The sequence below is a fragment of the Podarcis gaigeae genome (genome assembly GCF_964106915.1).
Source record: "Podarcis gaigeae genome assembly, chromosome: 6".
Lineage (NCBI taxonomy): Eukaryota > Metazoa > Chordata > Lepidosauria > Squamata > Lacertidae > Podarcis > Podarcis gaigeae.
In genome coordinates, this window is record NC_139682.1 from 26,142,104 (window position 1) to 26,166,765 (window position 24,662).

Here is a 24,662-nt window from a genome sequence, read left to right on the forward strand (position 1 = left end):
CAGTGCATCTGTGCACGCACATGGTTCAATTTAGCCCTTCTGCACATGTGCGAGCGGCAAAACCCAGAAGTAACCGTTCCAGTACTTCCGGGTTGCTGCAGGTCACAACTTGAAAAGACGTAACCTGAAGCAGACGCAGCATGAGGAATGTATTTTAATATTTTGTTGGAAGCTGCCCAGAGTGGCTGGGGAAACCCAACCAGATGGGCAGGATATTAATAATAATAATAATAATAATAATCACAATAGTTTTTAGGTGCTGGAAGTTAGATTTGTGCCAGAGTCATTTCACCTGTATCCTGTTAAATGTGCATTTGGTACTCTGGTGTCTATAATGATTTAGCTTTTAAGCAGTGTGGCAGCTGAAAGGTGATACCGAAGCAGCTTCAACTGAGCTGGTCACGAGGGGTCCTTCTTGGTGGCTCATTTCTTCAGCTGTCATCTGCAGGAACACAGTCATGTAATCTTAATGAACAATGTGCAAAGCCATTAAAAACTCAATTATGGCTTTCTTTTTTACTGTAGACATGAGAAAATGCAATCATAAAGTGCTGATGTGTAAACACAATAGGCACCATCTGCTACCAAGTACGATTTCGGCTCTGAAAAGAGGATATATGTTGCAGATGCATCAATAATAGGAGGCTTATCAAGGCATCATTATGCATCAGGGAGGGGGGAAATGAAATTTATGAGCATCTAGGGAGCACTCCGTGGTTTCATCCCCCAATTTTAGTGATATATTCAATAACTGTAGCAATGCAAGGACCAGTTTAGGCTTCATTTTTTTTAGTACATATATTTAAAAGAATTCATGTTTTACTTAATCCTGATGATCTAAGCATATATTAAAATGATATATTTTTAAAATCTCGATGAAACTGGGAGCAACAAATATTAATTAAGCTAAGCTGTTGATCAAACCACATAAACCAGGCAGACTTGATATCAACTTGCTTGAAAGACCATGTGCCCCTGTGTCTACATTAATAAGTACAAAAACCCTGGCCTTTCACAGCATGCAAAATATCTCCTTTCCTCAGCTGTAGGATTATATTGTCTGTAGCCCTGACATGTTTGCAAATTTGAAGATGAAAATAGCAAATGGCAATATGGATGGGTGAATGTTTAATTTAGGGAGGAAAATGATAAAACACAGATATAAGGTTGGCAGTGTTCCAGAAAACGAGCAGTGCTGGAAATATGAAGAGAAATAATATTTGATGTTATTCTCCGGTTCCTTTCTTCATTCAGATAGAAAGAAATTCAGGTGATTCTTAATAGCAGCAAAATGATTGTTTATAATATAACCATTCAAGTTTGGCCAAAGTTTTCTTCTATAGCTGCAACTTGGAAGGCATGTTTGCCGACCAGTCCCATTCAACAATATGGCCATATTGTCTGAATGCATTTGGGCATGGGAATGGGTTGCCTACACTAACTCTGTCACTTATGCATGGTCACAAATTCTGAACCAATCCTGCATGCATCATCAGCATGCAACATGATGGCTCTGGTCTGCGTCCATGGTCAGAGGCTATAATCCTTTGGAATATCAGTTGCTGGAAACCACAGGAGGGGAGTGCGCTTTTGTGCTTGAGTCTTGCTTGTGGGTTTCTCACGGGCATCTGGATTGCCACTGTGAGAACAGCATGCTGAACTACATGGGTCATCGGGGGTCATCACTGGGGGGATGACAAAATGAGTTTGTTATTTTAAAATGGGCTCACAAAACCTTTTAGGAGTGATGTGTTGGCTTAGGCGCCTGCAGATTCCACACAGCCTGAAACGGCAATGTGGGACTTGTGTCTGCCTACTTCCTCTCCCTCAGCTGCCCCACAGCTGAGGGGGAGGTGGCAGAGAGGCTCCAAGCGTTGGAGAGGCTCACCCCACTCCCATGGGTGGATCGCCCTCCCCCATGGGCAGCTCGCCACGCCCCCACAGGTGGATTGCCTTGCCCCCAGCTGCAGGACACGCCCCTGCACTAGGCACCCAAGTGGCTAGCTACGCTGCTGCCTGATCCTTCTTTATGTTCTTAGTAGTGGGCTAGGTCTAGGCCAGTTTCAAGGGTGTATGAATGTAGTGCTCCAAGTCTCTGTACATGGCCCATGTGACTTCTCCCAAGTCCCTCTACCCAGGCTGCATCTTCTTGTCTGATTGCAATGTGTTCTTAAACCATGGCAGTGTTTCTTGCTTGCCTCAGTAGAGGACAAAGGATGGTATATTAGATTGGTACAGTCATACCTCAGGTTACAGATGCTTTAGGTTGTGCAATTTTGGGTTGCGCACCGCGCTGAACCCAGAAGTACCAGAACAGGTTACTTCTGGGTTTCGGCTGTTGCACATGCGCAAAAGTGCGCAGACGCGGTGCTGCGGGTTGCGAACACTGCGGGTTGCGAATGTGCTTCCCGCATGGATCACATTCGCAACCCGAGCATCCACTGTACTATTCTCCTCCATATTTTAGGTGGTGGTGGAGGGTTGAATCTTAAATTCAGTTCTCCACATTTCTGCTGGAATTCACATTTTAAAAAATCCTCATGAAAATGATTCAGCATTTCATTTCAGTTCATTTTTCTTCATTTCATTTTCCTAAAAGGTATACATTGCTTGGTTGTAAAAAAACCCCAACAACCCTCAAAGCCAACCCTCAAATCGAGAAAAATTTACAACAATACTATAAAATACACAAAAGTTAAAGTACCAAAACAGATTAGAATTCCCTCAGCATTTCTAAGCATCTGGATAGGATAGTCTAAACCAGAATGTTTTTAGCAGATGCCAAAAAGAGTACAGTGAAGGCACTTGCTTGCTATTGTCATTTTTATTGAAGCTTTTTCATAACACAGTACAATAAAAACGCTATTCTAAATTACACACACACACACACACCACACCACCCTTGTCTCACACAGTGCCTTCTTGATATCAATAGGCAGGGTGTTTCAAAGCATAGATGCTGCCACACTAAATGATTGAGTTCTTATAAATGCAGAACACGAATTATGTGGTACTTCTAGGAGTGCCAATTCCACCATTCGATTCGATTAACCAGAGTGCACGGAAATGCCGTTTACCTTCCCACCACAGGGGTACCTATTTATCTCCTTGCTCCCGGTGTGCTTTCAAACTGCTAGGTTGGCAGGAGCTGGGACAGAGCAATGGGAGCTCACTCCGTTGCAGGGATTTGAACCACCGACCTTCTGATCAGCAAGCCCAAGAGGCTCAGTGGTTTAGACCACAGCACCGCCTGCGTCTCAACATGATTAACATCCTTCATCGTAAGTGGCAAGTGGCTAAATGGCATTGGTGATATTTGTACTGGGGACTTGCTAATTTTCCACAGCTTGGTATCTTAGGTATTTAGGATGTTGATTGATTGATTGATAGATAGATTGATTGATTGATTGACTGAGAGATTAAATTTATATCCCTTCCTCTGAAAGAACCCAAGGTATCATAAATGGCAAAATTCAGACCTGAATATTTAACTCTGAACACCAAGAGCACAACCTTATCTGCTAGAAACAGAAGTTATTTTCACTGGATCTTAAATCATCTTGTAGGATATTTTAACTTTGGGATTTGGATTCAGAACATAGTTACTTAAAGCATTAGCTAATAATGTAATATTTTTAAAAATCTAAAACTACCGTTCAACATCAAAACAATAAAGAAAATCATTAAAATAAAAAGACAGTATAAAACTAGTAAAAATATAGTATAAAAGCATATAAAATAGTAATTGGGGGGATTTAAAAGTTCCCAAAGGCTAAAATAAATACAGATAAAGATTTTTCTTAAGATGGTGTCTGCTCCAGATTATTTTTTCATAGCTGAATGCAGACTGCTCCCAGAGTACTTTGCTTGCTGTAAAACTGCTCCCCAGGTCCTGGAATATGTGATTTGGACTTTGGCCAAGCATCTATATGATAGTGGTAAGCTCATTCATGCTTTTCCATTTAGCTGGGCTCTTCTCTTGAGAATCTGCATATTTTCTCTTGTCTAAAGGATGCGGTGTAGATGGTTAGGAGATCAAGCAAGACTTCACATGCTTTTCCTCCACACCCAGAGTGTTCTCTTTGTATGCAAGTATGCACACTCATTCTCTCTCATCTCCATTTCTGCTGCCCATTGTGTCTATATTTGGCATGATCCATTTTAAAACAGGGAGAGTCCACACATTTCTGTTGTGTGTAATTGCAAAGCAGTGGAAAAGCTTATTTGGGCAAATGCTGCCAGTGTCTCCTCCTCTAAGCCTACTACATATGGCTGCTCATTGATCAGAAATGATCAGAATGTTTATCCGGCTCATCTGGGTGTCTGTCACACTGCTGCAACATGGCATACAAAAGAAAAAAAAGGGGGGGGGCCTAACTTCAATAGGTTACTAGTGAGGCAAGCTTTCCCAGATTAAATCTTCTATGAACTGCATGGGGGCCAGCAGAGAGATAACGTTTGTAGCATGACTTGGCAGCTGCATCGGAACTGAGAATGTCAAGAGGGCTGCATTTGATTAAAAATTACTATGCCTGACTGCTGAAATAGATATTATTTCCTCTCTTTCTCTGCCCCCCTCTCCCAATCTCTTATTACTTTTGCTAGTTTTCCTCAAGGCATGTGTGCACACATCCACAAAGCAGATCCTTTAAAGAGAATTAAACCAACAGTTCACATTATTTTTATTGTTAGAGTGTTTTTTGTCACATCGCTGCAGCCATGAAAGGGAGAATTTTAAACGCCTTTCTCAAAATATTCTTCTGTGGATTCCCATAGTTGTATTATATGTGTGTGTGTGTGTGTGTGTGTGTGTGTGTGTGTGTGTGTGTCTTTGTATGAGAGAGAGACTAAGAGAGAAGGTCAACTGTGTATATGGGTTGGAAAACAGCTACAAATTTAACTCTAGCAGCATGGTGGGATGGACCGTGGAATACAACCCTTATGAAGAAACTAATGAAGCATATTAGAGCGCTCAGGAGCACGAAGTTTTGAACCTGTATAGTACCTATTTATTCAGTACACTGTTGCCCCCTCACCACCAGCAACCCATTGCTTACTCTGTTTTTAATATTGTAAACCACCATGAAACCTTAGGGTGAAGGGCAGCTATAATAACAATAACAATAACAATAATGCTGCCAAGGCTATTTTCTTTAACAAGAGGGGAATACATGCTAGGTGGAGCATCACACTGATTCAGTTAGGATGTAGAGGAGATTGGCTTTTAAAAAGGTAAAGGTAAAGGTACCCCTGCCCGTACGGGCCAGGCTTGACAAACTCTAGGGTTGTGCGCTCATCTCACTCTAGAGGCCGGGAGCCAGCGCTGTCCGCAGACACTTCCGGGTCACGTGGCCAGCATGACGAAGCTGCTCCGGCAAACCGGCACCAGAGCAGCACACGGAACGCCATTTACCTTCCCCCTATAAAGCGGTACCTATTTATCTACTTGCACTTAAGGGTGCTTTCGAACTGCTAGGTGGGCAGGAGCTGGGACCGAATGACGGGAGCTCACCCCGCCACGGGGATTCGAACCGCCGACCATGCGATCGGCAAGTCCTAGGCGCTGAGGTTTTACCCACAGCGCCACCCATGTCCCCGATTGGCTTTTACATGTCCCCAAATTCAATTGCTTGGGGCCTTAGAGGATAGGATACCCTCCTTCCCTTCTTTCCTTTCAATTCAGGGTGGAAGCCAGTCAGGTTGGCACAGCATTCCTGTCTATGATTGCCAGCATTAGCCAGCTTAGCAGCTATAGACAGATAAGACACTTAGCTACATTTGTCAATACAGTGGTACCTCGGGTTAAGAACTTAATTCGTTCTGGAGGTCTGTTCTTAACCTGAAACTGTTCTTAACCTGAGGTAGCACTTTAGCTAATGGGGCCTCCCGCTGCTGCCGTGCTGCCACTGCACGATTTCTGTTCTTATCCTGAAGCAAAGTTCTTAACCAGAGGTACTATTTCTGGGTTAGCAGAGTCTGTAACCTGAAATGGCTGTAACCCGAGGTACCACTGTACAGCGATTTGAATGCGTTATAAGCATGCAACACCAGATGGCACCAGAGAGCACAAAACATTTCTATAGAATTTTTACATAAGTTTTTCTTTTATTATAACGTTTTAATTTCTGGCTTATTTATAGTGGTTTTTCCCCTGTGTGTAGATCCATCCAAGGTGGATAATGGCAGACAAAGTGTGGGAACAAAAGGGAGGCTATCAGACAACAGAGCTTGGAACAGAACATAGTGGCCACTACTTTAAACTTTAAGTTTAGTGAGACATAAACAAACCAACAATTTCAAATGGGTTTTTCCACCTTTCCCCAAAATGAACCATAACGAACATCCATCACAGTTTGCCAGTTTGGACAACACAACAAGATGTGGATGGTTAAGCAAAAACAGAAGTGAAAGCTTCTGCGCTTCTCCTTGCATCTGTGCTAGAGAAGGAGAGGGAATGCACAACCTGCAAGGTCATTTAGTGTAATGTCTGAATGCAGCCAGTGCAGAGTTAGATTTAGGGCAGTGTGATTGGTTCCATTGCACTGGGTGCTGAGTCTAGGGGGAACTGCAGGGCATTGCAACTATGTCTTAGTGAACCGAGTAGAAGGCAAGAGATGAGGGGGCACCAAATTGTAGTTTTGCATAGGGTGCCGCTGAAATCTGAAAGATCCAAGTCTGCCCCTGGCCCGTGTCTCAGATAAAGTTTTATTGGAGTAGAATTATGATCCCCACCAGATTCTGGAGACCCAATAAAAACTGTAGCCAGATTGGGACTTAGGTGTGGTGCCACCTAACAGTCAATAGGCAACATTGCAAGCTTGCAAAAAAATAAAATTCAGAATTTACTGGTAAACCAGAAGCTTCTGTCTCAGCTCATCCCAACTCCTTCCTTCCTTCAGTTTTTTTTTTTTTACTTTGCCTCGCAGAAAGTGGTTGTTTGTTCATGAGACTCCTGGTGTTGTCCTTTCCAAACTGGTTATTTCCTTGTTTCTTTTACCTTTTGTGGAATTTCTTTGTGTGTTTAGTCTCATTTTTAGTTATTCTCAGCACTCCTTTCCCCGCTCTGGTGTTTTCACGCTGATTTCATGAGACCTATTCAGTTGCTGGTTTCCTTCTCTACAGTCTCCTTAGACTCTGTATTGTCCTTTGCATTGCTGACTTCATCCATAGTAGCCTCTGGATTCCCCCCCCTCCAGCTTTTTGCTCAGTATAGGTAAAGCTTTTCAAACCTCTAGTCATTAGCTCTCAGTGGGAGGTTAGACAGTTTCCCGTGTTTTTTGCTAACAATCATCTAATGATCGGCTATTGTTCAAACAGCTTCTTTTCCTGCGCTTAAATGGAAAGGCACAGAAGAAATGCACACTCTCCTGCCAGGAGCGAATTGCAGCAGCAAAATTACAGCCCGTAAATGCAATAGACAATATTACAGGTAGTTCTCCATCTACCCAAGTTTGGACTCCAGCCTTCCCCACCATGGTTCAGGAGCAGCACCTGCCACTTTCAACTCTGTTAGGCAGATCTTCCCAGCTTGCCAGCCTCTCCTGCCCCATCTCTAGGGGAGTTATATACAGATCATCTCAGAGCCAGATCAGATGGTCCCATGAACTCCCCTTATTCTGGCATCAGCTCTGAGAACCAATTGCAGCTGGGGAGGCATAGCCAGGGGAGTTGACCAGATAAGGGACGGTACTGCCCACCTGGCACAATAGAGGGTGTAACCTACCTGGGAGTCCTCTGTCGGCTCCAGAACTTCTCCTGCCCTACCCTCCCTTAGTTTAGGACATTTATTGGAGGTTAACAGCTTCTTTACGGGTATGTTGGCGCTGCTACGGTCATTGATGGTTGCTGTTGAAGGACCAGGAAGGAATTTCCCTGCATTGGCAGGTTTTGCCTTCCCCGTAGCAAAACATCACAACTTTGGTGGTTTCAGGCCTTGGGTGGAATCCTTTAGTCTATCTTCCCTAAATTGGGGGGGGGGGGCATGAAGTGGTGACACCCCCCCTGCGGTGATCCCAGGGTTCCCCGTTAAAGGGGTTGTGTTGAGGGGAGTCACTGGCCATACGCTGAAAGGTTGTCAGTGCTCTCCCCTGTGTTGCGGCAAAATGGGGGGGGGGGCTCTCTGCTTAAACATACATCTTCCAGCGCCAGCCCAAACCCCAGGCAGATTGATTAACCCTGATGTGCCCCAGATCCCTGGCTGGGGACTGGGAGGGATAAACGCCCAATGCCTAAGCCAGGGTCTTCCTACATCTGAAAATTTAATAAAGTTGTGGCCAATTTTAATCCCCTAGCACGTTGTCATGACTCATTATTCCACCTGGGCATCGCCTGAGGTCGGGGGGTGTTCGGTTTGGCCTGGCCTCAGCATAGAGAGCATTCACCAAGGTAGTGGTAGCCCTTGTTTCACACATCCATCTTCAGTGCATATTGCCTTTTCTTTACCTTGATAACATACTGATTGCCTCTGCATCAAACAAGAGGAGATCTTTATGTGAGCCTATCAGCCTTCTAGGATCACAACTTCGTGAACAACTACAACTACAAGAAGGGCCTTCTCTTCCCTTTTTGCCAGTTGATTCATCTAGGAGGCCTCAAACACTCAAGTGGAGACAATTACATTATCTCCATTTTGGACATAACCAAAATTCTCTCAACTGTGTCCTCCATCCTACCCCATCAAGCTATCATTTTAATGCTGTTGTCAAAGATGCTACGGCTAATGATACTTGCTCATATCCCAGTCAATGGCTCCTCTTACACCATCAGAGATCCATTCACAAGTGCTTTTATGGGGTCTCCAGAAAAGTCTGTTAAACTTACTGTGAAAGGTATTTCTGGATCCCATAAAAGCTGCCACTCAGGCTGTCAGCAGCTGTTTATTCTGTGGCACCTCACCACTTTTTTTGCCAATAGATCCTCCGTCATACTTCTTTACCTTTCCTACCAGAGTGTCTCAGTGAATTTTTAAGGCATGCTCTTCTGATATTGAATCTCCTCGTTTTCTGACTTGTTATTTAAAAACTGAAAAAGGAAGGAGCAGGAAAGAGCTAAGATGGCAGCTTCCTGTTCTTTATTTTACTTTTTGTTCACTTGCAATGTTACCTATTGACTGCTGGGAAGTATGAAACCGAAATCCCAATCTGGTGGCTGCTTTTTACAGGATCCAGGAATACCTTGCACGATAAGTATAATGGACTTTTTAAAAAATGCATTAGCGAACACACTGTGCCAAAGAAGAGAAAAATCAAGACAAGGGATTGTATTTGGTGGACTTTTCTTGCTTTGAGGTTCTTAAAATAGTGTTCTTAAAAGGTTGCTTTACAAATGGCAATACTTTTCAGCATGAATCATTTCCCTTCTTGCTGTGCTACAGCAGTGCTATCTGTGTGACACACTGGAATTGAGGTTTCGTTGATCAGAGTCTCAGCAGCTGTTACAGCATCCAGCCTCTAACTCTTGGGCTTAAACCAAACAGAACTAAAAGTTAATATTTGATTGTAAAACTAGTAACACTTCCCTGTGTGGCCTGCGTTGTGTTAACTTTCCTTTCTTTCTTTAATTCATGAGGAACAAAAATAACATTGATGCCCACTCAAAAATTGTGTTCATTTGAGTGATTAGATCAGAGACATGTACAAATTGACAATTCTAAATTCCAGGAACATGCACAAATTGATAATCCTTAATTACAGAGAGAAGTCATGCATTCAAATGGTGCATCAGAGTTGTGAAATGGGCTACAAATGTGATTAAAATATAATGAATTCAAACAGAGGGAGTGTCAAGGTAGCTGTTCCAACGTGGCTCCATTTGGTCTAAGGCTCTCCTTTCTACATCTTAAGCTGGTGAAACCCCATAGTAATCCATGGCCTGCTCAGTATTTTAAGATGGTGAAACCCCACAGTAATCTGTGACCTGCACAGCGGATAATTGCTGCCGTCCGGTGGAGGAGTCACACTCCTTTGTGTGCCACTGTGCCTTGCTCTTTTCCAGTGATGTATTTCAATACATTCCTACAATACAAACCAATAAATTTAGATGTGTTATAAAGGCTGTCAGCTTCATACTGCTTGAAAATGCCACTGGGAGAGCCTGGCCACTTGGCAAGAGGTTTGTACAATGTGTATGCACTTCATGCTTGGTGTGGATATTTTACTGTCAGACAATTTGAAATCCAGGGTAGAAAATTTGAAAATAGTAATAAATAACCCTCTTTAAGTGATGGTGGAGGCAGTGGGTGCAAATTTATTTGCAGCTCCTGTAATTTTGATGTCTTCTTGTCTTTTTCAGATAAGTGTTGGCATAAAATAATAGGTTTTCAGTTCTTTGAGATGAATACCTGTTTTGTTTTCTGACTGCTGGGCAGATTGTTTAGAATTATTGGTTCTTCATCATACTATTGTTCCAGGGGAAGAGAAGGAAACCACTGACCTTATTTTTCTCTGCTATTGTCCCTCTCTTTGTTTCACATTTATCTCCAGGCTCCTTCATGATGGTGAACAGCTCTGGGAGAGCATCTGGGCAAAAAGCTCATTTGCTTCTACCAACCTTGAAGGAAAATGACACACACTGTATTGACTTCCATTACTACCTGTCCAGTCGAGACCGCTCCAGCCCTGGATCGTTGAACGTTTATGTCAAGGTTAATGGTGGACCTCAAGGCAACCCGATCTGGAATGTGTCTGGGATTGTTACAGAAGGCTGGGTGAAGGTAGAACTTGCAATCAGCACATTCTGGCCACATTTCTATCAGGTGTGTTTGAGATTTCCCCCATCCCTAAAAAGTTGCATCAGATATTTTGTGATTGTATCATATCATATCCTATCTATTCTGTGATAATAACCACTTCCCCTTTCCCCCAGATACTACAGATAACTATCAATATGGTCTGTTTTGACCCTCATTAAATAACAGCTAGTAGTACTCAGAATCACACTCTGATTTAGAAGAGAGCAGCCATAGTATTTTCTCGGATTTGTCCCAATGCAAGTCAAGGAATGTTGGCATTTCTGTAAAAACTAAGATAAATGCTAGAAATGTAATTCAGGTGTTTGCTTGCTTTACCAGACACCTAAATTTACATAGGAACACATTTACAAGTTTGTTGCTAATACAAATTTCAGCTTTAACAAACTGTTTTGTCGTGTTGTTGTTTGTTTTGCAGCAGAACACTTAGCTGACATTTTCCTCACCATTGAGGGATACTGAGTACAATCGACGCATGAAGACCCCGGGAGTAGGAGTGGTCAAATTTAGCCCCTTGCCCCATACAGATAATTATACGGGGAATGTGGAGAAGTACACTTACAGAAGCCTTGATGGAAAGTACATGGAGAGACATGCCCTGAAAATAGTAGCCATAGTCAAAACTGAGTATTCTTGAGAATGTGGGGGGCAGATGGAGAGAGAGTGTTTAGCTCTTTCTCTGACATGATTCTGACAAAAATGGCATCTCTAAAGCAGCTGTTTACATTAGAGCTCCCATTTGTGTCAATGAAATAAGTTGGACATTAATAGGATTTGTGCAGTCAGTATCACATTTGGTTTGGCACATAGCTGACCGCTGTTATGTACTTAACAGTGAAGAGGTTGTCCTCTGCAAAGACGGATATGAGGCAGGACTTTCTTCATCCAACAATTCCTCTCCCCTTGATTTCATCCCTTCTACCTCCTGTATCTGGAGCTATGACCCACTGTGTGGATATCATTTCTTAAATATACACACATCTGATACACTGCATGCATGGACTAACCCAGGCATCCCCAAACTCGGCCCTCCAGATATTTTGGGACTACAATTCCCATCATCCCTGACCACTGGTCCTGTTAGCTAGGGATGGTGAGAGTTGTAGTCCCAAAACATCTGGAGGGCCAAGTTTGGGGATGCCCGCACTAACCTAATGAGAGCTGCTATCTAATATCCTGATGGGTCAGCTCCATACAAAGGTCTTCCCTAGTGTAGTTAATACTAATTGAAAATTACATGTATTGTATGTTCCACATGAAATAAATGTGGCTTGCTATTTATTGTGTTTCTTTACATATATATGTATATATTTCACTTCAAACATCCAGAGGCATCCCAAAGCGATTTACAATGATAAAATACAAAATGCGTTTTCTAAAAAAGTTATAAAACAAGATGATATAAGCGTTCATCCAAAGAAAAAAAGTAATCTAAAACAGAAAAGAATTCAGCCCTTTTCACACAGAATGAACACCAGTATCCACCAAAAACCCAGTCACTAGTGCTGTCCAGGAGCAGAATTACATTAAAGCAGGCTTCCTCAAACTCAGCCCTCCAGATGTTTTGAGACTACCATTCCCATCTTCCCTGACCACTGGTTTTGCTAGCTAGGGATCATGGGAGTTGTAGGCCAAAAACATCTGGAGGGCCGAGTTTGAGGAAGCCTGTTTTAAGGTGTCAAAAAGTAACATATGCATCAGGTCTGGCTAGGAGTACTGAGCCAGTGTGGTGTAGTGGTTAAGAGTGGTAGTCTCCTAATCTGGGGAACCGGGTTCGCGTCTCCGCTCCTCCACATGCAGCTGCTGGGTGACCTTGGGCCAGTCACACTTCTGTGAAGTCTCTCAGCCCCACTCACCTCACAGAGTGTTTGTTGTGGGGGAGGAAGGGAAAGGAGAATGTTAGCCGCTTTGAGACTCCTGAAGGGGAGTGAAAGGCGGGATATCAAATCCAAACTCTTCTTCTTCTTCTTCTTCTACTTGTAAGCCCTGACACCAAGGATATTTAATCATTTGAGGTAGATGAGATTTCAGTGTTTTTCTTCTATGGTCAGCATATTCCCTTAATATGGTTTACCTTAGGCTACTCTTTTCATCTTCTCTCTAGTTGTTTCAGTTTTGCCATAAATTTTCACATTGTCCCAGATTGGATGTCAAAGTCACGACTCAGCTATGTTGGGACATCCCAAAGTCCCAAAGAATGACTAATGCTGCATATTACATAAATCACTTGCAACAACTTAATACTCTCAGTAATATCTTTGAAAACTTGCCTAAACGGAAAGAAATATTGTGTGTTACATCAAATGCTTTTTTTAATTAGGCATATGCATATGAATTAGAAATGAGAAATACATTCATTTCATTTCTGATTATTAATCCTTTAAGCATAATTATATTTTGACAGAACAGTGAAAGATTATAAATGAAATAAATGAGGAAGGTGACACAGTTTCATTTTAAACTGAAAGGGCTTCATTATTATTATTATTTTAAAAAAAGTCTAATTCCAAACACAGAATATTTATAAATAAATTAACTTGGAAATGTTAATGTTTTAAATAAGTTTTTCACAAGGTTAATTGGCAAACATTCTTCTGTTGCTATGAATTGAATTCCTCTAAAAGGTGAAGAAGGCAGGGAAGCATCATTGGGCATCAAAGGGGTTGCCATTTTGATTTATCCCATGTTTCAACAACAGCAAAGCCCCCTTCTGTGATACTTCCTGGGTGCTCTATTTAGGGTTCAGCTAGATGGGAACTGCTATTGAAATCAAGTCGGAGATAGTACTCTGTTCCAGTGAGTAACCCCCCCCCCCAAATTATCTTACAGGTAACTTTATAAATTCAGAATTATTTTTAAAATATTACAGTTACCTATAAATATACTGAATAAGTATAATAAATGCATTGCATATGTACATACATAGCATACATGGTAAAATGTAAAATTGTCAAATTTATTATCTATTTCATATATCTCCTAATAACGAATATGGATTGACCAGATCTTGCCCTTTATCATTCCAACAAGCTGCATATTTCTGCAAAACTGGCATGGCACTATTTATCTTCTCTAATTAACTTTGTCAACCTAACCTACGTACAGATGGATAGTGACATGTTCTGCATGCCCAACTACTGCTCAGGTAGTTTATCCAAAGGTGTTCCCAGTGTGAAGTTTCCCTCCTTAAGTGTTATATGCAATATTTAATGACTCAACATAATTATACTATGAGCTTTGGCATTTTTAATGACACAGGAGGAGAATTTACAGGGCAGCCATTTTGTTTGCATGTTTCTTATAACACAGAGACTGTAACCTAATCCCGTGGAGTAAGCCCCATTGAATTCAATAGGCCTTGTTCATGAGTAGACATGGTTAGGACTGTGCTGTTAGTTCTGGCACTGAAATCCTTGGTCTTTGTCTGTTTTTATTAGCATTTAACTTGGCTTCATGGTTATGCTTAAGAGCAAATCAGTATGGCTCCTCCCCTGCCCCCGCCCCCAAGGCTTCTCCCAAGTAGAAGTGTGATAGATATTTTCCGACATATGTTCAGTGGAGACATATTGGAACAGGACAATGTGTGTATTTTTCTTCCCTGCGCATTAATGAATAAACCTTCAAGGGGTTAAATTGGCTAGCTTATGAAAGCAATCAATATGTTGAGTTGTGAATCTCTGTCCCTGGATTTTGAACGTTTTCAGCTTCAGCTATGCGAGAAAGAATAGGCGAGAGATCCTTTCAGACAGCTTACTTAAGCAGCTTGTTTTCCCCCTGTGTATTTCAGGTGATATTTGAATCGGTTTCGTTGAAGGGACACCCTGGGTACATAGCTGTGGATGAAGTCAGAGTTCTTGCCCATCCATGCAGTAAGCATACTCCCCCCTCCCTTTTCCTTCCTAACCGTAGTAATGTGTTACACTCGGCCTTGCATCAAGAGGAGTAATTCGCCCAATTCAATCAGTTCTGAAACATCTTCTTTTATCCTTTCCAAATGCTTACAGAGTAGAAGCAATCAACCCTGAATAAATACATAATTTATCAAGTTGTGCAACAGGCAGAACCGCTACAAATGTGCAGCTAGTGCCAAAATTCTAGTCCGTTATTAAGGAGATATAAAGCCCTGATTGTTAGCTCTGATTCAGGCCATTGAAGGAGAAGAATTGCAGGGTTCTGATGGTATCATATAGAAGTAACTTAAAGGGGGAATTTTGGAATGTGGGGGAAGTTCTTTCATGTGCACACAACTAAGCAAATTAGTGCAACATTCACTCTGGAAGAAATGCCCTGGAGTACACTTTCTTTAAAGGAATGTAAATCTTTTCAGTGGCTCAATGAAAGAATTTAAAGAATATGTATCCCTTTCAAAGCACTTGATTCATACTGTGAAGTATAGAATAAGTCAAAAGATTGTTTCACTACATTCCCTCGGCTGTTGTATTTTGTACCAGCCGTTTTATCCATGGAAACACTCAATTAGGAATTTGTATCCATTTGTTGTTACAGATGTCCAATTCATAACATTCAGATACAAATTCCCCCAAATCCAGGACTAATTCAGAGGTAACACTAGGGCCATTTTTGTGCTCATGGTACCTGCCTGGTATCTAGAAGCCAACAGAAAGCTTTATACTTGGGCCAGTGCAGTCACAATGAAGCATATTTAAGTCCTTCTAATTTCAACAGGCAAAAACTATGTAATATTATTTTAGATACTTGTGTGACTTAAAAGGGATAAATATGGAAGATTTTGGGATCCAAAGGAGCCTTCTAATTTCTGTTCATGCTTTATATTTATCTGTTTATTACATTTATATCCTGGCTTTCTGCCAGTCACCCAACACAGTCTACAATTTTAAATGCTAAAATAAATAAGTGTAAAGTTGACTGAGGAAGGGACAGAAAAATTCCAGCAATGTTGTTAGGGACATTATATATAAGGCATTTATGTTCTCTCAAAGCGCTGTTGTGGTTTCTTTTAATACTCACTTCCCCAGCATTGCTAGCTAGAAGAGAATTAGTTTGACTCATTAGAGTATTCTCTTTAAAAAACTTTTTGTCCTTTTGACTATCAGATATTATACTATTGAGAGGGCCTTCTGGTGGTTTCCTCACTGCAAGAAGTGAGGTTACAGAAACCAGGCAGAGGGCCTTCTCTATAGTGGCTCCTGCCTTATGGAACACCCTCCCATCAGATGTCAAGGAAATAAACAACTATCTGACTTTTAGAAGACCTCTGAAGGCAGCCCTGTTTAGGGAAGTTTTTAATGTTTGATGTTTTATTGTATTTTTAATATTCTGTTGGGAGCCGCCCAGAGTGGCTGGGGAAACCCAAACAGATGGGTGCTGTATTATTATTATTATTATTATTATTATTATTATTATTATCATCAATAATAATAATAATAATAATTTAAAAAATGTGATTGTGTTTGAACTCAAATTCATCAACCATTTTTCCTTTCCTTTCCTTTATTCATTTCTTCCTTTCGTTCCTTTTTAAAACTGTAGAGGACTTAGTAGCAGTAGCCTTGCCATCAATTAAAAAAGGCCCATTTTGATACACTAAAGCTAAAAGGAATGGAAAGTACCAACTGTCATAACAGCTTGTTGTAAATATTCTGCAAAAGCAGTATTGTTTTATATCAAGGCTTCTCCATTTCAGATGACAGATGAATGACCCTGTCTCAGCCAACAGCTAGTACATCAATAAATTGTGACATGGATAAACTACTGGCCAGCTAAAAGGGATGGCATAACTCTCTTTGACTCTGCTGGCCAAGTGATACTGCTCACCAAATTGTAGCTGGCCTTCCATTGTGACAGAGCCTGCGAAGCTATGGTCCTCCATACGTTGATAGACTCCTCATTATTATCCATGATAATTGATCATGGTAGGGATGTGGGTGGCATTGTGGTCTAAACCACTGAGCCTTGGGCTTGCCGATCAAAAGATCGGTGGTTCGAATCCCCACAATGGGATGAGCTCCTGTTGCTCGGTCCCCGCTCCTGAAACCTAGCAGTTTGAAAGCACTCCAAAACTCTGGCAGGAAGGTAAATGGCATTTCTGTGCGCTGCTCTGGTGTTGGTGTTCCATTGCATCAGAAGCGGTTTAGTCATGCTGGCCACATGACCTGGAAAAACTGTCTGCGGAGCAGACAAACGCCGGTTGCCTCGGCCTGTAAAGCGAGATGAGCGCCACAACCCCAGAGTCGTTTGCGACTGGACTTAACTGTCAGGGGTTCCTTTACCTTTAATTGATCATGGTGGCTGAGGCTGATTGGAGCTGCCAATTATGTGCCCCCCCCCCCCCCGTTATAGTAAATAGCAGAAAAGGGGCTTGGAAGAAAAACCCTCCCTGTGCCAGTGCTGCAGCAATGATCTGATTGCAATGCTGCAGAGCTGGCCCATTCATGAGGCAAGGTGAGGTGACCACCTCAGGTGTCACGATCCACAAGCACAGCAGATACTAAGGAATTCATTGCCCAGTGCCGCTGCCACAACAACAGCTGTGTCATGCTCTTTGGGATCTAGATCTGCTGCCACCTTGGTAGTGCCTCTCCACAAAATAGCCATTTTACAGAAGGAAAAATCATGATGCTCAGGGCTTTTCCTCCCCCAAACCAAGGCAAAGCACCTATGTGTAACGCAAAACAAATAAAACATACAAAAAAGCAAGGGACACTCCTGCAAAAAGAAAAGGCAGCACCCCTTTAAACAACATAGTAAAGGTAAAGGGACCCCCGACCATTAGGTCCAGTCGTGACCGATTCTGGGGTTGCAGCGCTCATCTCACTTTATTGGCCGAGGGAGCTTCCGGGTCATGTGGGCCAGCATGACTAAGCCACTTCTGGCAAACCAGAGCAGTGCACGGAAACGCCGTTTACCTTCCCGCCGGAGCAGTACCTATTTATCTACTTGCACTTTAAGGTGCTTTCAAACTGCTAGGTTGGCAGGAGCAGGGACCGAGCAACGGGAGCTCATCCCATCGCAGGGATTCGAACCGCCGACCTTCTGATCGGCAAGTCCTAGGCTATGTGGTTTAATCCATAGCGCCACCCGCGTCCCTCTCAAACAACAAAGATGCCAATTAATCTCTTTAAAGATAGAATATTGGGATGGGCCTCGGGCCTCGGTGGGCACCACAGTGGGATTATCTGAGGGTGTCCATGAGCACCACATTGAGGACCCCATATATAAAGTCTCTATGCTCTGTGTGCTTACTTAAATGTAGGCCCCATTGAGTTGGGTGGAATTTGGTAATGGTCATATTTTAATAGGGTTGGACCATATCAAGTTGCTGCTGTTAATTGTCTGTGAGTAGGAACCCAGGCTGCTTAGTAAAAAATATCTTGGCTCACTTTTCCTTTGCCTACTTTTCCTTGTGAATGCTATATTCATTGATTTTGTACATACTATGTTATATGTATTATATTTACATCCTTCCACAGAAGAAATTTGATATTTGCTTCCATCGTATATTAACCGAAATTTATTATCGGGGAATGTTGAATCCTTTTGGTGCGAAAGTGTCATTTATAGCACATTATCTGTGCCGAGATGGTTGATGCTTTTGTTTTCATACTGTTAGCTGAAAGCCATACTGTAGTACATAAAACAAACCCCAAACTCAACAGTGCTATGATGAGTAGTTTGTTCTGTGGGAAACCGGACATCCTTGTTAAGAATGGCTGGTTCTCATAGCATACATATGAACTGTGAAGCTCTACCCAGATAATATTTTGCATTTTTGTTAGGAAAAGCTCCTCACTTCCTGCGGCTTCAGAACGTGGAGGTTAATGTTGGACAGAATGCAACGTTCCAGTGCATTGCTGGAGGAAAGTGGTCTCAACATGACAAACTGTGGCTACAGGTAAAGTAGAATGAGATTTTATGTGTTATTTTTCAGACACTCTAAAGCACAAATAGAGCTTCCTATTTTTGAAGACCTCAAAACTCAAATAGAGCTCCATACTTTCCAGAGTTTCTCTGTTCCTTTCAGTGACTGGAGTGATACTCCTCTGAATTCCTTGACAGAGCATTTCCCTTTGTGCAAAACCAGCTGCATGCTTTGACTCAATACCTTATTGTCTCAGATTTGTGCATGGAAAAATTATTTAGCTGAATATGCTGGGAACATTAATCAATTGGGCACATTTATAGAAATTAACTACCCTTGTAGAAATGCACCCCCTTTTCCTAGTTTAGTCCATTTGCAAAAAAATAATAATATATATATATCAAGAAAATCAGAGTTTGGCAAATTACGTAGAAGCTTGGTTCAAAGGCTAGGAAGACTATAGAAAAACAGGACATTAAAAGTTGGCAAATGTTTCTAGTATTCATGTTTGTTGAAAAACATTGAACACACATGTGCAAAATATGTTGAAATACTGAGGTTTGCTGTTTGAATGCCCATAAAGGTAAACCAAAGTAAAATTTCATTCTTTGCACTACCCTTTCATTTTATACTTGACTGTGCTAGAGAAATGTTATTATTTTTATTATTATTTATGAAATAAATAGTTTAAAAAGCTATACATTATTTAATTAGCCATAGGCTAAAGCTGCATAATTGGCACAACAATAATTTCAACAAGAAATATGGCTGTTCCTAGACCAGTAGACACCCAACCCTGTGGTTTTCCAGATGTTTGGTCTACAGCTGTCAGGAAAGAGCCAGAACGCACAGTTTTGTCAGTAGCAGGGGAGGGTTCTGAGCAGGAACTGGCAGAAGAGGAAGACAGGGAACTGATGCATGAAGCAGAGCAGGAGGCGAGGCATATTCAGGAGGAGCAGGGGGTCAGGGATGGTGAAGAGCCCTACAACTCACCAGAGTTGGTAGGAGGAAGTTCAGACTCAGAAAAAGGGGGGGAGGCTTTCACACCAGCACAGGCAAGGAGGGAAATGAAACGTAAAGAGCAAAGATGTATTGCGAGGTTTCCATGCCTACTTTGTTGGCACCGAAATCAAAGGAAGCCATTCCCCGAATCTGACTTGACAGGTTCGGTTGCGTGATTTTGAATTGCAGCTGTTCTTTGTTTGTTGTTTAGTCGTTTAGGCGTATCTGACTCTTCGTGACCCCATGGACCAGAGCACGCCAGGCACTCCTGTCTTCCACTGCCTCCCGCAGTTTGGTCAAACTCATGCTGGTAGCTTCGAGAACACTATCCAACCATCTCGTCCTCTGTCGTCCCCTTCTCCTTGTGCCCTCCATCTTTCCCAACATCAGGGTCTTTTCCAGGGAGTCTTCTCTTCTCATGAGGTGGCCAAAGTATTGGAGCCTCAGCTTCAGGATCTGTCCTTCCAGTGAGCACTCAGGGCTGATTTCCTTCAGAATGGATAGGTTTGATCTTCTTGCAGTCCATGGGACTCTCAAAAGTCTCCTCCAGCACCATAATTCAAAAGCGATCAGCCTTCTTTATGGTCCAGCTTGAAAAGACTGTAAATACCACGCTGCGTGTATTGGAGTTTTACTGTGAACAGGGAACACCACCTTTACAACAGCTGGAATTATCTCTGACTATTGGACATGCTGGCTGGGGTTACTGGAGTTCTACAATATCTGGAGAGCCATAGCTTAATTAACCACCCCTGTACTCAACCAAATATCCACTCTCCACATTAGAAGTGTCTTTGTTGCTTTCACTGTTTGTTCATTTCCCCAACGCCTTATTTCTACTGCATTTGTAGCCCATTCAACATATTCAATACATGTCATGTATGGAAGATTATTCCCTGTCAGGTAATAAAATGTATGGCTCTGATCGCTGTGAACTCACAATTGCACCATATGTTGAAAATGAAACTGATGTAAATTTTCCTGGAAACGATGGCTCATATCCAACATTGTGTGAGCAAAAAGTAACTTGAATAATGCATGTTTCCATTCCGCACCCCCCAGCTATCTGCTCTCTCCCCAACATCTCTGGATAGTCAGTGGGACCTACTGAACATTGTGGCTGTGTTGTATGGGACTGCCGGGGGAAGCTGGAATTGGAAGTGTCATCTGCCCAAGTTTGGGAGAATCTTTCTTCCCACTGTAGCCCATACAATGCTACAGTGGTACCTCTAGTTATGAACTTAATTTGTTCTGGAGGTCCGTTCTTAAACGGAAACCGTTCTTATCCTGAGGCATGCTTTCGCTAATGGGGCCTCCCACTGTGTGTGGCCTCCGGTGTCCAATTTCCATTCTCATCCTGGGGCAAAGTTCACAACCAGGAGCAGCTACTTCCAGGTTAGCGGAGCTCATAATCTGAAGTGTTCATAACCAGAAGCGTTTGTAACCAGAGGTAGCACTATATAAGGCTTCATATGTCCCCTGACCCTCTGGGCAGACTTTTTGAGGAGCACTAGAGTCTGGGCAGAAGAAGAAGGAAGAGAACCACAGGCCAAGGTTGCCTTCCACTCGTACAGTGTTGGGCACAGCTTAAAAATAAAATGTTGTGCTGTCCATGAACATCAGGGTTTCCAAGTTTTCTTTCAACTGTCTTGAGCAATCTTGAGTAAGCAGACTGTGATAAGCATTATCTAAGTTCAGCATCACCACCAGCACCTAGGCAATCATCTTTGTTTCCTGCAACTGAATCCAGCCCTGAGAGCAGCTCCTCTTTTTCATGTTAGTTTCCCAGATAATTAACATACAACACAAATACTAAGGAACTGTTGGAAGTGTAAGAATTACTGTGAATTTCCTAAAAGGACTTAAAGGCAATAAAGGTTACCACCATTCTTCTATCATTCATAAGGCCATGCAAGGTCACAGGACATAATGGAACAAAATTCAGGCAAGCTTCTGGCTAGAATTTGTGCATATGTACAAATTGAAACTCTTGTTATCTATAGTGTTGTTTTGTTTTGTTTTTTACTTTACGTAGCAACTTGATTACTGCAATCCTAAAGAAGTTAATTACAAATCATTAACATTACTTATGCCGGATTAAGACTTCAATTAATTCAATCAGAACCACTTTGAAAGTTAGTAGGATGAAGACATTAGAATAAGCAACTGTTATGAACACAGTATTAAATGCATTACATTTATGTGGTTCATCTTAAAAATGTATTGTGAGAAGTTAAAGATGCCTTTCACCACACTGAGCAAATAAGCAGTATCTGTGTGAACACATTCCCACTAATCTCACTAAAAATACTAGAAAAAAAGAAGCAGGGAATCTAAAAATAATAATGAATATAAGAAGCATCTTCTCTCTGGAAGCTAGAATTTACGTGCTATTGCTGTTTGTTTGTTTGTTACATTTGTTTGTTGCTTTATCTTGGCCAAGGCAACCCAGAGTGACTTACAACCAACCTACTAATCAACAAGTCCACCCATAGATATATTAAAAACGAGGAGGGATATATTAAAAACATCCCACCCACTTTAAAAAAGAACACAGATAGTTAAAGACCTGGTTATGAGGAAAGTTTTTGTCTGGCGCCTAAATAAAGGGCTGTTTGGGTGTTGCCACCTTCCAGAAACATAGAAGCGCCTCAGAGTAATTGGCCACAGGCCCTCCAAATCTCAATCATAAGGTTGTTCAGTTGGCAGCTTTGGTATTCTTAAGAGCTGCTCATGTTAAGAGCTGGTTTTGCCCAACACATATGTACACTTTTGCTTCATAATAGCTGACAATACATGCTTTATGTTTATTACTTTCTCAACTGAAGCTATGGAGGATTCCATGTCTTATCTATTAGCACAGGGCAGATTACCTTATGATCTGGCATGTCCTAAATTATAGGTTCCTGAAAAAGGGGGATTGATTAGCAGGCAATGGAACATTCTGTTGAATTCTGTGCTTTCCTTGCAGGCTACTTTACACATCCCTGCCCAGCAAAAATTAAAGTGTTAACTCAGAAATATTTCCCATTGTATTTGACTGCATTTCATGTGGTCTATTTCCAGACAACCACACAACTATCTGGGAATAACTCCTATAGTGGCACTTCTGAATCAATATGTATATGTTCCACTACATGCTATTACAGCCCCTCTTTATGTCAGGAAAGAGGGTGTTAGAGTTCTCATTCAATGTTTTCATGAGCTGATTGAAAGATCCCACTAATGAAGTTGGGGGGGGGGGGATAGAAACTATTCTGGTTTTTGTAAACGAACTGTCTGTTGTAGCAGCATTTGTTTATAGTGGCTTTTTGGGGTACAAAACCCTTTAAGACAAGGACTGCATGTCTCAGTAGAACTATTGAGCTTTGCTAATTTCTCAGTAGAAAATGATTTAGGGGACGATTTCCCTGAATTTTGTGTATGAATAAAAAACAATGAAGACTGAATCATAAATGAATTAAATGATCTTCTTGCATGATCATATCATATTTTCTCTCTCCTCTCCCCTCCGGTTGACTTGGCAGCAGTGGAATGGCAGAGACACTGCTTTAATGGTCACCAGAGTCGTCAACCACAGACGTTTTTCTGCTACAGTCAGCGTAGCTGACACTTCTCAGCGCAGCATCAGTAAATACCGATGTGTCATCCGCTCAGATGGTGGATCAGGAGTTTCAAACTATGCAGAATTAATAGTGAAAGGTAAGTGGCAGCTAATGAAGCTTGTGTTTACACATGTGTATTGCCTTCAGCACCTGCGCAAGACACAGAGCTCTGACAGTGGACCAATGAGTCCAATATTAAAACATTTAAGAGGGGGGGAAACACCACCCCCCAAGCAAATTTCAGTTCTTGAATTTCTGTCTCGTGAACATGAACAGGAAGTACTTGCTGACCATAATTAAAGTACCAGATTTACTTAAGTTACTTTACTTTTTAAAATACATTTTAAATATTGTATTGATCTTTGATTTTTATGGACATCATCCTGGAATCCACGTTTTAGATGAAGGTGCAGTTTAGAAACATGGAGGATAATTTTAGAATTGAAATTTTAAAATATTCCCAACAAATAACAATGGGTATTTATTATTACTGTTACTGATATTTATCAAATATGTGCAGAAAAGAACCCTGAAACTACCAGAGGTAAACTACCACAATGTGAAATCATTCATTCATTTAAAAATATGCATGAGAGAGAGAAAGGGAGAAAGAGAGAGAGAGAGAGAGAGAGAGAGAGAGAGAGAGAGAGAGAGATTGGTGTGGCTTTGAGACACAGACTGAAGTTATGGTACAGCCATCTTCAGATATCTGAAGGGGTGTCATATGGAAGATGAAGGAAGCTTGTTTTCTGCTGCTCCAGAGGGTAGGACCTGAACCAAAGGATTCAAAGTACAAGAAATGAGATTCTGAACATCCCTAAGCATTAGGAAGAACTTTCAGATGGTCAGAGCTGGTCCATAGTGGAATGAACTTCCTTGGAAGGTGGTGAACAGCTGACAGTTTTTAAACAGAGTTTGGATGGCCATCTATCAGGGATTCTTTAACAGTGATTCCTGTATTTCAGAGGGTTGGACTAAATGACCCTTGGAGTCCCTTACAATTCTACATTTCTGCTTGATATTTTGCTCCAGAATGGAAGTTTCCAGGTGCCTGCCCACCTTCCAAATTTCTATCAGCTAGATGGATTTCCGTTGTGTTGTTACTACAACAGATTGACACCCCTACTCCTCTGCAAGTTGTGCTACATTGCTCCCTGGGGTGATTTTATTTTGGTTTTTAGATTAGATAAGGGTACTAGTTTGAAGAGATAGGAATCCAATCCTTGCCCAAGGTAAAGAATATCACTGCGTTCCCAGATTTCTACTTGGCTGAAGGAGTGTAGGAGCTAAAAGCTATATAGTTACAGTACAGCTGTGTGATAAGCCTTAAAGCTGTACATTGTATGTTTAGAAGTGCCTGAATCTATCCATGGAGAAGATGTTGGACAATCTATGTGCAAAAAGAAAGAGTATTAGCTTCTGAGTAAAAGTATCTGCGGACATCTGTCCTTAGATAGAGAAGGCAAGA

The 24,662-nt window shown here is 41.7% G+C and overlaps 1 protein-coding gene across 17 annotated transcripts in view; it reads left to right on the forward strand.

The window, feature by feature from the left end:
• Positions 1 to 24,662, forward strand: part of PTPRT (protein tyrosine phosphatase receptor type T) — a 605,850-nt gene that overhangs the window by 235,562 nt on the left and 345,626 nt on the right. For all 17 annotated transcript variants that reach the window (XM_083746111.1, XM_083746125.1, XM_083746113.1 and 14 more), the window contains exons 3-6: positions 10,482 to 10,753; positions 14,535 to 14,616; positions 18,505 to 18,620; positions 23,117 to 23,291. In XM_083746111.1, the coding sequence (XP_083602237.1) occupies positions 10,482 to 10,753; positions 14,535 to 14,616; positions 18,505 to 18,620; positions 23,117 to 23,291 (645 nt within the window). The remainder of the gene's footprint in view (positions 1 to 10,481; positions 10,754 to 14,534; positions 14,617 to 18,504; positions 18,621 to 23,116; positions 23,292 to 24,662) is intronic.